Here is a 16,567-nt window from a genome sequence, read left to right on the forward strand (position 1 = left end):
GTAGGCACTCTCCTAGATTATCATTTTACATATTGCAATTTTTCCATCGCATACCTTTTTTTTCAGGAAAAGCTCCGCCACGTGGAACGACAGTTGAACTGGGCCACATCGAAGTTCCGCCGAATATGAATCTCTGGCCACTTTTTCACAACGGAGTTGCAGCGGGTCTTCGAATTCACCCAGACTCGTCGAATATTGATTCAACCTGGATTGTTTACAACAAACAACAGCAGGGAGAATTCGGCGTTGAGCATTCTGGATTCCTGATGGCTCTCGGCTTAAATGGACACTTGCAAAATCTCGCTCCCTTCAGCATGTATGAATACTTAGTCGAATGCCACGAGGCGACTAGCGTTGGTCTTCTTCTGGGACTTTCTGCAACCCATCGGGCAACAATGGACGTCTCTATGACGAAATTGTTGTCCCTTCATGTTGAGACCTTGCTACCGCCCACTAGCATTGAACTAAGTGTTCAGCAAAATGTACAGGTCGCGGCTTTAATGGGCGTTGGTCTCGTCTATCAAGGGACTGCCCACAGGCATATTGCTCATGCTCTTCTGTCAGAAATTGGTCAGTATTTTTGTTACTTATTTTATTTTTTTATATTTTTTTTATTTCAGTCTGTATTTCAAATTCGAGGGTTGCTGAACACAGACTGCACAGTCCAAAATGCTCTCAATATGGGGGAAATCGGGTGATTTTTGACGAAAATATACCCAGGAAACAAAAATCCATTCACTTCTTTTGAATGGGTTTCGAGAGATTTTGAATTGCGTATCTATCACTGAAATTCCAGATTGCCGCCGATTTGTTTTTTATGACTTTTAGTCGTTATAATTCTGTTGACCAACTTATATGCAGCAAAAACCTCTACAGCATCTAGAACTGAAATAGCAGAAGGAATCTTGTAGACTTGCGCATGATTTCTTTTAATCTTTCGATAATTGAAGCCCCGGCTGAAATAACGTTTTATCAACACATATTTTGTTTCCATGGACTTCTATGTATATGAGTTTTTCTTTTAACTGTTTCGCTATTCCGCGGAAGCGCTGCGATCGAAAATTTAAAAATTGAATTCGAAATGAAATGTCGAAATAGTCGAGGTTATTTACTTCCATTTATTTGTCATCTCTCTCAATTAACCTCGTAAGTTTACATATCTAAATCTAATTTAGAATTTTTGAAGGATATGAATAGAAAATTACATTCGTTTAAGAGTGTCGACAAAAAATTTCAAAATTGAATTCGGCAAATTTCAATTGATAAAAGTTTAGATTAGTTTAGATTATTTACAAATTTGGTCCTGCACATATTGTAAAAAATACAAATATAATTTCTCGTCTTTTCTTTAAAAGAAAGGAAAGAAAAACACTTAATTATTTGTGTAATTTTAATTCAAAGTTTTATTTTTATTTTATTATAAAAATAATTTAAACCGTATTTTTAGTACAATTTCTGATTATTATTTATCAATCATTTATTTATTTTATTATTTTTGAATATTATATTTGCTATTACCGATTCTGGACGTTTTACTCAAGCCTCTTTAGCCCTTTTATTTCTTCCTGCGTGTCATTCTAATAAATTTAAATTTCTTGTTTTACCTTTGTTCAAAAATTTAATGTTAGAATTATAGAATGGTATATTTTCGAAGTGTATAGCCTCAAAAAAGTCGGTCTCGTTCAAAAATAAGGACACCAATTCAGTGTGACCTTGCTTGATTGAAATGGTCATTGCAGTACATGGCAGATTCGAAGCTGCTTGAGAAAATGACCGATTCACATAGTCGCAAACCGGTTCAGTTTTAACTTTCTGAATCTGCAAATGACAGATACACAATTCACAGAGTCGTCTTTTGAATGGATTCTTTTTTCCTGGGTAGGGGACAAAATTCTGAACATTTCAAGTTACTATATTGCATTTTCAACAAACTAGATGACCTTTTAACCAAAAAGATGATTTTTGAACCAAGATCATTAATTTTATAATAAAAAAAAAATTCAACCAGAAATTTAAAACATAAGTTTTCAGTTGAAAACGTTAATTCGACCAACAAGACGAAATTTCAACTAAAATGATTCATCTTCAAGAAAAGGATGAACTTTTAACAAAATACTTCAACTTTTAACCAAGTGGTTTAGTTTTCAACCAAAAAATATCAATTCTCAATATAAAATGTAAAAGTTGATATTTCAACCAAAATAGATTTTAATTTTAAGTAAAAAAAATCGTTAATTGGAAAAAAAGGGACAACCCAATTATCAAACAAATACTTGAAATCTCAAATATCGCAAGTTCAAGCGCGCCTAGTGCGCGCGACTGTTGGTTCTCGCGCTTCGCGTTCGATGATATATTAATCTCGCGCTCCGCGCTCGGTCTTTTTATATTCCTTATACTTGTGCACAGATTTTTTTAAACTAAAAGTCAAAACATCGACAACAGTAATTTCGTGATAGTGACTTTTTTTATTAAAGCTCCTTCGGCTTTAACGAATACATTCTCATCACGTATCTCGTGTTTCGCACTCGAATTTGTATCCATTTGTTCCATAAATGTATATTATTATCATTTATAACATACATTGATATTAAAACAGACGTAATTTCATTGTCTCTTTTAAAAAAATGCGCATTCTTTTAAAGCATTTCTTTCAAACAAATTCAATAAACAAATGCATTATTTGGGCATTTGTCGGCAGAAAAATTCGGTTTTCTCAATGCCAGTCTTTTCATATGGGAACTTGATGGGAATTTCAGCAACATTCATAATAAGTTGATAAATTTTATTATTATTTCAAACAAATTTGATAAACAAATGCATTAATCATAAATTTTCGAATTGAAAAAAATTAATATAGAAAAAAATGAATATTTCTGCCGAAAAATGGCTGATTACTGCATTTGTACATTAAATTTGTTTATAACATAAACAATTATAATCAGAAGAGACATTTTTTTATATGCAACTTAAGCGGACATTTAAAATGAAACACTTTCCTTCTCTTGAATTTTTTTCATATCGTGCGTTATTTGGTTTAAAATATTGATTTTCGTGTTTTTTGAAATTTTGTAAATGCCATAACTCTGGTAAATTCTGGAAAATTTTTGAAATTTTGAAAAAAATGGTCTCAAAAATTTTCAAAATACGTTAACTTTTTGAATTTTCATCGGGGACATTTGAAAAAACAGGGGGTGGGGGGTCAAATTTTACACAAGTCTAATACCTTCTTTGGTGAGAATCTAAAAATATATTTTTAATAAAGTAGTTCAATTTTAAACCAAAGAGATGAATTTTCTACGAAAGACATCAATCTTTAACTAATAAAAAAATTAATTTTCGACAACGTCGTTCAGAATTTGAACCAAGAAGTTAAATTTTCAATCAGAAAGAATAAAATCTCAATAAAAATAGATAGAACATTCGACAAAAAAGTTAAAATCCTGAACCAAAACGGATAAATTTTCAACCAAATAGTTGAATTTTCATCAAGAAAAGATCCATTTTTAACCAAATAATGAAACTTGAACGAAATGAGAGGAATTCTAAACCAAAAATATAATAATAGACTTTTCAGTCACAAAAAAATGAACTTTGAACCAAAAATGGTTCAGATTTTCTTATTGGGTTCTATTAATAAAACGGAAAAAGGAGAATAATGCTTGAAAAGATGAGAAACGAGAGGAATTCTTTAAGAAAGGAAAAAAGAGGGGAACAGGTGAAAGAGAAATTTCGATTTTCAACAAAAAAAAAAGAATATCTAAATTTTTGCAGTTAAAAAATTAATTTAAAAATTAATTATTATGTACCCAAAAGATAATTTTACAACCAAGAAGAATAATTTGCTACCAAAAAGATGAATTTCAGTAAAAATATCGATTTTCAACCAAAAATGAAATATTAAAAATCTCAGTTAAAAAAAATGAAATTTCAATAAAATAGCTAGTTGAATCTTAAACCAAAACATATGAATTTTCAACCCAAAAGATAAATAAAAAATATAAATTTTCAACAAAAAATACAAAAGTTAAATTTTCATATAAAAAAAATTAAGTTTCAATCAAATATAGTTGAATTTTTTAACCGAAAGATAATTTTTCAACCAAGAAGTATAAAGAAGTTAAAAAAATAATAGTTTTTAAGAGAATAGTTCATCTTTTAACTTATGAGATAAATTTCCAATTAAGCAGTTTCATGTTCAAACAAAACAGATGAAAGTTCTAGAAAAACAGATGCATTTTTAACGAAGAAGATTAATTTTCTACCAAACAAGATGAATTTTGATCAAAATAGATACATTTTCAACCAAATAGATTAATTAAAAAAAAAGACGAATTGTTAAAAAAAATAGAAGAATTTTTGACCAAGAAGATTAGTTTTCTATCAAACAAGATGAATTTTTAACAAAATAGATACAGTTTTAACCAAATTGATGAACTTTTAACCAAATAAATTAATTTTCAACAAAAAAAGACGAATTGTTAAAAAAATAGATGCATTTTTAACTATATTTTTAAAAAACAAATAGTTGAATCTTCAACTAAAATGATGAAACGTCAACCAAAAAAATTGAGTTTTAACAATGTACTTCAACCAAGTAGTTGAATTAAAAAAAAACATAAATTCTCGTAAAAATTGTAATAGTTGTTGTTTCAAGCAAAAGTATTTTTATTTAAAAATAGTTGAATTCAACCAATATTATTAATTTCCAACCCAGTAGTTTCATTTTTAACGAAAAAGATCAAGTTTTTATCAAAAAATAGAATATTCTACCAAATTAGTGGCGTTTTCAACCCAAAAACACGAATTTTTAAGAAATTGATTGAATTTTCAACAAAAGAGTTGAGTTTTCCAGCTAAATAGTTTAACGTTATAAACAAACATTTGATTTTTAATCCCGAAAAGATAAATTTTCAACAAAAAGGTTAATTTTCAATCATTAAAGATGAATTTTCGCACAAATAGTTGAACTTTGTACAAGAACAAATTAATTTTCAACTAAACAGTTGCATTAAAAACCGATTAGTTGCACTTTTATGCGAAAGAGACTAATTTTCAACAAAATATTTGAATTTTTACCAAATACTTGAATTTTCAATCAACTGATGAAATTTTCAAACAAAAAAGATTTGACTTCAATCAAAAAATTTTCTATCCAAAAAGATGAATGATCAACGAAACAGTTGAATTTTCAATATAATAATTAATTACACTTTTCAATTTAAAAAATCATAACTTTCAACCAGAAATGGTTGAATTTTCTTTTTGGGTTCTGTTAATTTAGTTTGCATTTTACTGAAAAGTGACAAAAAAGGGGAAGTTTTTTTAAAAGACAAAAGGAGGAATAGGGAAAAGAATGTGAAGTCTGCCAAGAGTTTTAGTTTCAAATCAAAATAAATTTTCAGGCAGACCTCCTGGTCCAGAAATGAAAAATTGTGTCGACCGAGAATCCTACTCCCTAGCTGCTGGTCTAGCTTTAGGATTAGTGGTTCTTGAATGTGGAGGCGGATGTGATATAGGAAATATTCCGGATACCCTACATTATTACATGGTTGGAGGTAACGTAAGGCCTTTCATGGGAGCTCAAAAGGACAAATACAAGTCGCCTAGGTGAGAAATTATCGCAGAAACTAATTTTAAATTATTATTTAATATTTATTCAACCTGGAAAGATCGGAAATACAATTTTGAACCGGGAATCACATTTAAACTTTTCGAAACTGTGATATTTTTTATTAATCGTAATAATAAAATAAATAAATGGGAATGTTCTAACATTTGAGAACAATGTTTCTGCTCTGATAAATGTGTATTCTCTAATAGATATAATTAATAATCAATAATAATTATTATAGTTAATTATTTGAATATTTTTTAATGAATTGTTTATGCTGTAGTTTCACAGTTGTTATTTTTAATAAATATATCTTTCGTTAATTATATTCGGTATTCTAATTGGTAAATAATTTTTAAATATTATGTGTAATCTCTTTCGCTTCAGCGATTAATTATTGAAGAGTTATTAGAAACAAAAACATTACAAAATTGATTAATTTTAATAGTAAATAATTTTTATATTAACTATAATTTTTTTATTTCAAATTGTTTTCAGTTTTTATTTCAATTTTGTTTATCCTTCGGGGTTAAATTTGAAAATGTTTACAGTTAATTTCTGAGTCATCAACTGTAAATATAAATGTTTTAAATATAAACAATGTTGAATGCGAAATGTAAAAAATATTGCTGTTTAAAATTTAATAATATTTATGGAAACAATGAAGTTTTCTCGACACGATAAAAATATTGGCATCCAAGAAAATATTAAAATTACGAAAGTAAGAGTTTTTTTCAAACATATCTTACTAATTACAATTAATAATTTCTTAAATTATACAACTTGGTTCAAACATTTCTAGAATTGTTAATATTGAAAAATGTGTTGATTTGTATTTTTAACTAGTTTATGTTTTTAATATATAAAATAAAAATCCAGGGACATGAGCGAGCATGTGTATTAAATTTAAATCTTTGTTTAATTTAATTTAATTTATATTGAGGGAATTTATATTTTTTATTGATTTTTAAATACTTTTATGTTTTTAATATTAAAATATAAAACCCCATGGACATAAACGCGCGTTTTTATTTCAACGGGGTTTTTAAATATAAATTGAATGAATATTTTTAAAACTATTTTATACCTAAGGAACTTTAGGAAATTAAATCAATTTAATATAAAGGGATTTCTGTGGATTTCAATCTCTTCAAGGGATATGAAGGACATGACAAAAATCCAAAGGATTTGAAATTATTTCTAAAAGATTCCAAAGAATGTCAAGGGATTTCGTTTACAAATTTGTATAACTGCTAACATTAAGAAATTGGTCATTATGCATTTTTAGATCGGTTGTTTTTAGTATTTTAAAATATAAATTCAGGGACGTGCACGCGCCAAATTTGTTTCAACGGATTTTTTTATATTAATTTAATGAATAATTTTAGTTTCATTTATATCCAAGGAATTTAAAATGATTTCTACCTATTTTAATGTATTTTTAGATTTTAAGGGATTTTAACTAATTTATACTGACATTTAGGGTATAAATTTAATTTCATTTCGTGTGATTTCTGCGGAATTCAACTATTTCAAGAGATATGAAGGAATTTGACAAATTTCGAAGAGTTTTAAAGACTTTAAGTTCCTTTTAATGAATTTTAAGTAATTTAGTTTCAAAAAATGCTGTTACTCTCAATATTAAAAAATTGGTTGTTATGAATTTTTAAATACTTTATGTTTTTAATATTAGAAAATACAAATCCAGGTACGTGAAGGCGCTCCATTTATTTCAACCGTTTTTTTTGTTCTTGATCAATTTAATTAATAATTTTAATTAAAATTATATCCAAGGATTCTCAAATGATTTCCACCTATTTTAATGTTTTTACGATTTCGAGGGATTTTAACGGATTTCTACTAAACTTTAGTGAATAAATTATGTTTTTTTTAAAGGAAATTCTGCGGATTTTAACAGTTTCAAGAAATAAAAAAGGAATTGAAAAATTTCAAAAGATTTGAAAGATTTTACATCATTTTAAGGAATTTCAAAGTATTACAAGAGATTTTGTTTAGAAAAAGTCAGAACTCTTAATATTTAAAAATTTTTCATGAATTTTTAAATAGTTTTTTTTAAATATTGTAAAATATAAATTCAGGGACGTAAGCACGCATTTTATTTATTTATTTAAGTTTGAGAACATTTAAGAGTGTTGTTTCCAATATTCAAAATATGAATTATAGTAAAGTTAAAATAACAAGTTTTGGACAGAAATATTTAATTATACTCATAAGTATCACGATTCAAATATTAACCCTCAAACGGTACACTCCAACCCAGCATACGTAAACCGTACACTGGTGCGAATTGGTTTGTTTGCAATGTTAATATTAATTATTTAATATATTGAACATATAATAAACAACTAGCATATATATCACATATTTAACATATATATTTAATATATGTAGGATAATCCGCTGTAACTGTGTTTGCGTAAATGCCAACAAAACGAAAAAACTTCGGGTGCGAATTCGCACAAGTGTAACGTTTGAGGGTTAATGAAGGAATTTTCAGAAGAGGAAACATTCTTGGTTATGAGAACGCTTTAAAGCATATTAAAATTGTTTATTTAACCAATTTTACGTGTTCTCGGGCTTTTTTATATCGCCTTGAATTGCTTTTCGAACGACCTAAGTGTATCAAATGAAAAAAATTCTTTAATATCAGAAATCATTTAATATGATTCAAGAATGTACAATTTTTTACAAAAATATTGTTTCTTCTTTTTTATATTTATATTATATTACTGTGTGTTTTAATTTCCGCCAATAATTAAAACTTTCCTTTCAGTTATCAAATACGCGAAGGCGATTCGATAAATATCGACGTAACGAGTCCTGGAGCTACGATTGCTTTGGGTCTGATGTATTTCAACTCTGGCAACCGGGCCGTTGCTGAATGGATGCGCGCCCCGGATACACAATATTTATTGGACTTTGTGAGGCCCGATTTACTGATGCTTAGAATTTTATCGAGATCTTTGATTCTTTGGAACGAAATCGAGCCTACTAAAGCCTGGGTTTCTAGCCATGTTCCAGAAATTGTTTCCAAGTACAAACTAATGAAACCTTCACCTGAAATTACAGAGTCGGTTGATTTAGAAACTATGAAGTAAGTTGAATTAAAATTGCTTAAATTAAGTAGGGGGTTGCTACAAGTCCTGAAAAACGTGGAAAACTCGATGAATTATGAAAAAGTTTTGAAAAATCTTTAAATGTTTGGTTCAAAATCGATATTTTTTGGTAGAAAATTGATTTATTTTGTTGCTAATTTCTCTTTTTTTTGGTAGAAGATTAATCTTCGTTAAAAATTAATAATTTTCGTTGAAAATTCAACTACTTTGATAGAAAATTAATTTCTGTAGTTGAAAATTTAACTATAATATTCGAATTTGTTTTTTTGTTGTTGTTGAAAAACAAATTTTTTAACTGAAAATTGAATTATTCCGTGTTTGGTTCCAAATCGATTTTTTTTCGTAGAAAATTTATTTATTTTGTTTCAATATTGTATTTTTTGTTAGAAAATCCATCTTCGTTGAAAATGTATAATTTTGTTTAAAAATTCAAAAATTTAGTCAAAAATTATTCTACTTTGTAAGAAATTCTACAATTTTGTTAAAAATTCTTTTTTATTTTTGAAATCATTTTTTTGTGTGGGAAATTCATCTTTTCAGGTTGAAAATTTAACTATAATGTTCAAAATTGTTTTTTTGTTGTTTTTGAAAAACAAATTTTTCAACTGAAAATTTAATTATTCCGTGTTTGGTTCCAATTCCATCTTTTTTCGTAGAATATTTATTTATTTTATTTCAAAATTGTATTTTTTTTTATCAATCTTCGTTGCAAATGTATAATTTTTGTTGAAAATTCAACAATTTAGTGAAAAATTATTCTACTTTGAAAGAAATTTCACAATTTTGTTAAAAAGTCTTTTTTATTTTTGAAAATTCTCATTTTTTTTGTCGGAAATTCATCTTTTCAGGTTGAAAATTCAACTACTTTGGCAGAAAATTTATTAAGTTAGTTGAAAATTTGATTATTATGTTCAAAATTGTTTTTTTTTGTTTGTTGAAAAACAAATTTTTGAACTGTTAATTGAATTTTTCCATGTTTGGTTCCAAATCGTTCTTTTTTAGTAGAAAATTTATTAGTGCGTTGCAAAATTGTCTTTTTTTAGAAAATCAATCTTCGTTACAAATTTATAATTTTGGTTGAAAATTCAACAATTTAGTGAAAAATTATTCTACCTTTTTAAGAAATTCCATAGTTTTGTTAAAGCCTTTTTTTATTTTTGAAAATTCTCATTTTTTGGTTGGTAATTAATCTTTTTGGTTTGAAAATTCAACTACTTTGCTAGAAAATTCATTACTTTAAATGAAAATTTAACTATTCTTTGTATGGTTTTAAATCGATCTTTTTTATTTAAAAAATCTGTGTAATTTGTTTGGAAATTTATATGTAGAAATTAATTTTCTTTGAGAATTTACAATTTTTGTTGAAAATTCAGGTATTCAGTGAAGAATTAATTTTTTTGTAGGAAGTTCAACAATTTTGTTAAAAAGTTTGTTTTTTTTATTTTGGAAATTCAAATTGTTGTTGAAAATTTGTCATTTTGGATTGAAAATTTAACTACTTTGGTAGAAAACTCATTTCTGCATTTGAAAATCTAACAATATTGTTCAAAATTGTTTTGTTTTTTTGTCGAAAATTTATCTTTTTCAGTTAAAAATTCATGAATTTCGATAAAAATGCATAGTTTTGAACAAAAACTTAACCAACATTTTGCCCTTTTTAGTTGAAAATTCAATTACTTGTGTAAAAATTCTTGTATGTTGTTAAAAATTCATCTGTTTTTGTAGAAAATTATTCTTCTTGGTTAAAATTGCATATTTTTTATTAAAAATTCAAATATTTGGTAGAAAATAATTCTAGCTTGTTGAAAACAAACATATGTTTTTCAAAAGCATCCTTTTTTGGATGAAAAGTCAACTGTTTTTTGACAGATTCATCTTTTTGATTGAGGATTCTTCGTTTTAATTGAAAATACTTCTCTTCAGTTAAAAATTTAATGATTTTTTAAATCGTTCTTCATTGCTTGAAAATTCATCTATTTAGTTGAAGATTCATCTCTTTGGTTGAAAATTTTAATATTTTGTTGTTGTTTTTTTTTGTTATAAAAAATTAATTTCTTAAGTGGAGAATGTAACTATTCCATTTGTTATTAAAAACTGATGTTAAAAATTCGTCTTTTTCTGTAGAAAATTATTCCTCATGGTTAAAAATTCATGCTTTTCGTTGAAAGTTGAACTACTTGATTTAAAATTAATTTAATTTATTGAAAAATAAACAGCTTTGTTCAAAAGTATCAGTTTGATTGAAAAATCGAATTTTTTGTGGAACATTCATCTTTTTAGTTAATGATTTTTTAATTATTATTAAAATTTATTTTGGTTGGAATATCAATTATTACATTTTACTTTGATATTTCTTTTTCTTTTGGTGAAAATTAATCTGCTTTGTAGAAAATTTAACAATTTTTTGATTAGAAAGTCATTTTTTTGTTTGAAGATTGATTTTAGTTGAAAACTCATCTCTTTGGTTGAAAATTTATTTATGAACTGAAAATTTAACTAGAAATTTAAGGATTCTTTTTTTTGTTGTACAAATTCATATCTTTGTTTGGAAATGCAACTCTTCATTTAAAAAATTCTGTTTTAGAGTTGAAAGAAACCTTCTTGGTTGAAAATTTAAATTCTCAATTAAAAGTTTATCTATTTTGTTCCAAATTTCACAATTATGTAAAAAAAGTGATCCTGTGCAAATAAATAAACATTCCTATTATAAATGACTATAATAATTCCGGACTTTTAAAAAAGTTTATATTAATAATAACGAAAATTGTTTATAATTCAATAATTCTCGAAAAGCCCTTTATATTTGAATTGATTAATAATTCTATAAGAAATTGTTGGTGACTCAATCTGTAATCAGTAGAATGTTATGAAATTAAATTTATTTGACTGAATGTTTTTTAGAAAAGTAAACCTGGGAAACCAAGAAAAGTCACCGAATTCTGAAAGCAGACTTTTGTGGTAACCCTGATAATCAATGTTCATATTTTTTTGTAATATTTATTTACAATTATATTTCTTTCAGTCAAGCCTATTGCAACATTATTGCCGGCGCTTGTATGGCTCTGGGATTGAAGTATACAGGAACAGCAAACGAAAATGCATTCAAAACACTTTCAAGCTATGCAGAAATGTTTGTTTCTCTTTCGCAGAAATCTATCGCAGAATTGGCAGGAAAATCGACGATTGAAACTTGTTTGAATGTCGTGATTCTGTCTGCTTCGATAGTCATGGCAGGGACGGGAAATTTAAAAGTGAGTTCAAGTATTACGTTATAGTTTTTTTCCCGATTCGTAAGAATTTTGCACTCTTATTGTAATTCCAAATTTAGGAATCTTAAAAATAAATTTAAAAAAAAAATGAAGTCATGAAAACTGAACTGCTAATTAAAGAACTCAAAGTGGAACTCAAAATAAAAGCTTTTGACACTTTCCAATTGAACAATTTTAAATTGAATTCCATTAAACTGCAACATTTGAAACTTTTAAAAATATTTCAAAACATTTTCAAAACAAAAGAAGTGTTTTTCTATTTTAGAAAATCTTGAAAAACAGAATTTTCTCTCAACTCGATTTAAATCTTAAAAATAAAAAATTTCGCTCTTCCAATTTCGAAAAGGTTCGAAATTTCCTTCCTTCCAATTCAATAAAAATGTTGGAAATAAAAAATTTCCGTCTTTCAATTCAAAAAAAAATCTGCCCTTAATCCCAATACAAATGTTTTAAAAAATAGACACTTTAAATTTAGAAAACAAATAAATAACAAAAATTTCGTCCCTTCCAAATAAGTAAAAATGTTTTTAGAAAATTTCCCTCTTCCAATTCAGAAAAACCTAAAAGTTAAAATTTTCTCCCTTTCATCTCAATGAAAATCTTAAGTGTAAACAAATATTCCCCTTCTAATTCAGATAAAATTAGAATTACCTCCCTTCCAACTATAAAAAGTTAAAAATAAAAAATTACCCTCTTTAAATTCAGAAAAAATAACCAAATTTTTGTTCTTTCCTCGTCTATACAAATCTTTAAAATAAAAAATTTCCTGTTTCAATTTACAAGAAATTGTTAACAAAAATTACCTACCTTCTAGTTCGATAAAAATGTTAAAAACAAAAAAGGACCTCTTCAAATTCAGAAAAAAATAAGTAACCAAAATGACATCCCTTCGAACTCAATAAAAACGATAAAAGGAAAAAAGGGCTACTTCAAATTCATTTTAAAAAATAACCAAAATTTCATCCCTTAAACTGAATCAAAATGATAAAAACGACAAAGCGACTCTTTCAGTTTAGAAAAATTTGAAAACCAAAATTTTATTACGAACACGATGCAATTCTTAAAATGTAAAAATGTCCCTCTTTTAATTAAAAATAATAATAATAACATCAAAATTCCCTCCTTTCAAACTTAACAAAAATGTTAAAAATAACAAATCACCTTCTTTAGTTTGAGGAAAAGATAACCAAAATTTCGTTATTTCCAACTCTATAAAAATCGAAACAATTTCCCTCTTTTAATACAGAATAAACTCAAACCCAAAATGTTCTCCTTCCAACTCAATAAAACTGTTAAATAAAATCCAAAATTCCCTTACTTCTAAGTCAATAAAAATTAAGAACTAAAATTTCCTCGCCTTTTTCCGCCTTTAACTGAATAAAACTGTAAAAAATAAAAAAATTCAATTTGGAAAAAAATAAATACAAAAATGTCTTCCCTTTCTTTTAAAATTAGAATTGTGAGGTTCAAACTTTTTTAAATACAGAAATCTTGTTCACTTGAATTATTTCAATTTTTAGTCATTGAAAATTTTTAATTGTTTAACTGTTATTTATGCAGTAAAAATCAACACTTAAAGTGGAAAATTAAAATTGTTCTATTTCAAGCAATTCAGTTTAAAATTCCTTCGTTTCATTTTAAATGAACAGTCAAATATTGATAAATATTAAGAATTTTAAAATTGAATATGATAAAAATGTAATAATTTAGCCTGAAACAATATATAAGGCTTGAATTCAAACATTTCAATTTCGACCGTTAAAATCTCTAAATTATTTAATTTTGAACAGATTTAAAATCGTCTTGTAAAATCAATTATAGTTCAACTTTTAACATTCGAATCTTACAGTTCAGTTTAAAAAATCATGAATTAATTTATATTCACAGTTGATAATTTCGTTATATTTCAAGTGATTGAATCGATTTTTCCCTAAAAATTGATAAAATTCGGTGTCCAAAAATAAAACCACTCTTATTTTTTGATTTTTGCCGGTTTAAAAATATTCCCGGTTTCCTGATTTTTGGCAAAATTGAAAAATTCTTCCGTGATTTGAAAGAACACTGTTAACTGAAAATAGTATAGGAAAGAGTGGAATTATAATTAATGTGAAATATTACAAATTATTAATATTATTATTAGTAATTGTTAATTTTAAATTTTCAATATTAAATACTCTACAATTTTGAAAGCTCTGCTATTCACAGTTTAGCAAATTTGAATAGTTGCAATTTACAATTTATGAATGAAAAAAAACTTTGGAATTACAAATTATTAATTTTCAAGAATTATATTTTAGTATGCAATAGGAACATTTTTTGGAATACTTCAATTTTGCTGACCTGCAATGAAAAATTCTTCAATTTTAATGATCTTCGATGTAAAAGTCTTCAATTTTAAATATTTACAATTAAAAACTCTTTAATTTTGAAATATGTATAAATAACAATTCTTGAGTTGTTTTTTTTTTCAAAATTCTACATTAAAAAATTAAAATTTCTTTAATTTTAAAGATTTACAATTCAAAATTCTACACTTTTGAATTTTTACACTTCAAAATCTTCAATCTTAACGATTAGCAATTTAAATGTTTTTAATTTTAAGAGATTTTCAATTCAAGGTCTGCAGTTTTGAAGTTGACATTTACTTAATTTTTAAGATTTATATTTTAAATTTAGTATTTATATTTTAAAGGTATGTAATTTTGAATTTTTTGTAAAAATATGTAATTCAGTTTTGAAGATTTACAAAGGAAAATTCTTTAATTTTTAAGATTTTCAATTAAAAACTCTTCAATATTTAATGTATCTTACCGAAAATTTGTCAAAATAGTTCAATTTTAAATTATTAAAATTAAAATTGATTTAATTATCAAAATTTATATTTTAAAGTTTTGAAAAAATCCGAATTTGAAAGATTTTTCATGTAAAAGTTTTCAATTTTTAATATTTACAATTGAAAACTCTTTAATTTTGAAAGATGTATAAATAAAAATTCTTTAGTTGAGATGATTTTGAAGATCAAAATTCAAGAGTTTTCACTTGCGAATCTTCCAAATTGATGAAATTTGAAATGTAAATCATTCAAGTGACAGTATTTTTAATTGTAAGCCCTAAAACTCGCAGAAATTTAAAATTAAAAAATTCAAATATCTTTAATTTTAAAGATTTTCAATTCAAATTTCTACACTTTTGAAGTTTTACACTTCGAAATCTTCCATCTTAACGATTCGCAATTTAAATGTTTTCAATTTTAAAAGATTTGCAAGTCAAAGTTCTGCAGTTTTGAAGATTTATTTGATACATTGACATTTATTTTATTTTTAAGATTTAAATTTTATATTTATATTTTAAAGGTACGTAATTTCAAATGTTTTTTTTTAATTTTCAAGAAGTTTTAATTGTAAAACATAAAAATTTTATAATTTTGAATCTTAAATTATTTAAATGAGAAATCTTGAATTTTGAAGATCAACAATTTAATTGTTTACAATTTTGAAGAGTTACAATTAAAAGTTCTTGAATTAAAAAAATGTAGATTTACAAATTATTTCGTCATTAGGACATATATTTTATAGAAATGTAGTTTTTAATATATATTTTTATAGCTTAATTTTGAAGGTTTACAACTCGAAATTTTTTAATCTTAACGACTTTCTATTTAAAATTCGAGACAAATTATTATTAATTCTTTTTTTTTTAATCTCAGTTTTAAAGGAAATTTAACGTTTTTTTTACCGAAAATATAAATGAAAATGTTATAGCTATTATTAAATTTTACGAATAACGAATAATACAAAAATCTAGATTTCTAGCGGGAAATAATTGATGTTTATTAACATTTTTAACATAATTGGATTATAACACAGGCCCATAAAAAAAAAACAAAAGTGTCTGTGCAATTGACCAGACCTATATATTCTTATGTATTTTTCGACGCTGAATCCGAATTTGCAATAAAAAAGTAGGGTCCAGCTACTTTTTTATGGGGTTTTGATCGAAAAACCTAATTTTTTACGGTTTTTTCATGGTTTTTTTTAATAAAAAGAAAATAAAGAAAAATTTTATTTTTTTGACTTCAGAATCGAATTCTACGGGAAAAAATACATCGAAAACCATGTTTTGATTTTTTTTAAACAAAAATTTTAACCCACCATACGGCGATGAAAAGGCAGAAAATCGCGAAAAGTGAAAATTTGCTTCAAATTTGATTAAAATGACATTAAAATCAAGTTTTACGATTTTAAACCGATTTATAAACATTGAAAATACTTTACTGGGGGTTTTTGAGGTCGCTGATCACGAATTTTAAGTCATTTTTTTTCAAAAAACAACTCCTAGTCGGCGTAAGTGGACAATAAACGTGATAAATTGATATTTTTTTTTTCAAAAAATCGATGTTTTGGATACTGTTCTGGAGGTTTTCCACTACATGAATTACAAAACTAGATCTTTTTTCGACCCTTGATCATAAAGTAAGACTTAGAACCTATGTATAGCGATATTCATGAACTCCATTATAATATTTTTAGCTTCTTTTAAGAAGTGCCTTA

The 16,567-nt window shown here is 25.7% G+C and overlaps 1 protein-coding gene across 1 annotated transcript in view; it reads left to right on the top strand.

Annotated features, from left to right (window-relative positions):
• The window catches only part of LOC117171422 (anaphase-promoting complex subunit 1), a 75,319-nt gene that overhangs the window by 44,941 nt on the left and 13,811 nt on the right, over nucleotides 1-16,567 (top strand). The window contains exons 13-16 of the mRNA XM_033358735.1: nucleotides 67-570; nucleotides 5,403-5,607; nucleotides 8,406-8,726; nucleotides 11,771-11,999. Coding sequence (XP_033214626.1) covers nucleotides 67-570; nucleotides 5,403-5,607; nucleotides 8,406-8,726; nucleotides 11,771-11,999 — 1,259 coding nt within the window. The remainder of the gene's footprint in view (nucleotides 1-66; nucleotides 571-5,402; nucleotides 5,608-8,405; nucleotides 8,727-11,770; nucleotides 12,000-16,567) is intronic.

The sequence above is a fragment of the Belonocnema kinseyi genome, chromosome 4, assembly GCF_010883055.1.
Source record: "Belonocnema kinseyi isolate 2016_QV_RU_SX_M_011 chromosome 4, B_treatae_v1, whole genome shotgun sequence".
NCBI classification, from domain to species: domain Eukaryota; kingdom Metazoa; phylum Arthropoda; class Insecta; order Hymenoptera; family Cynipidae; genus Belonocnema; species Belonocnema kinseyi.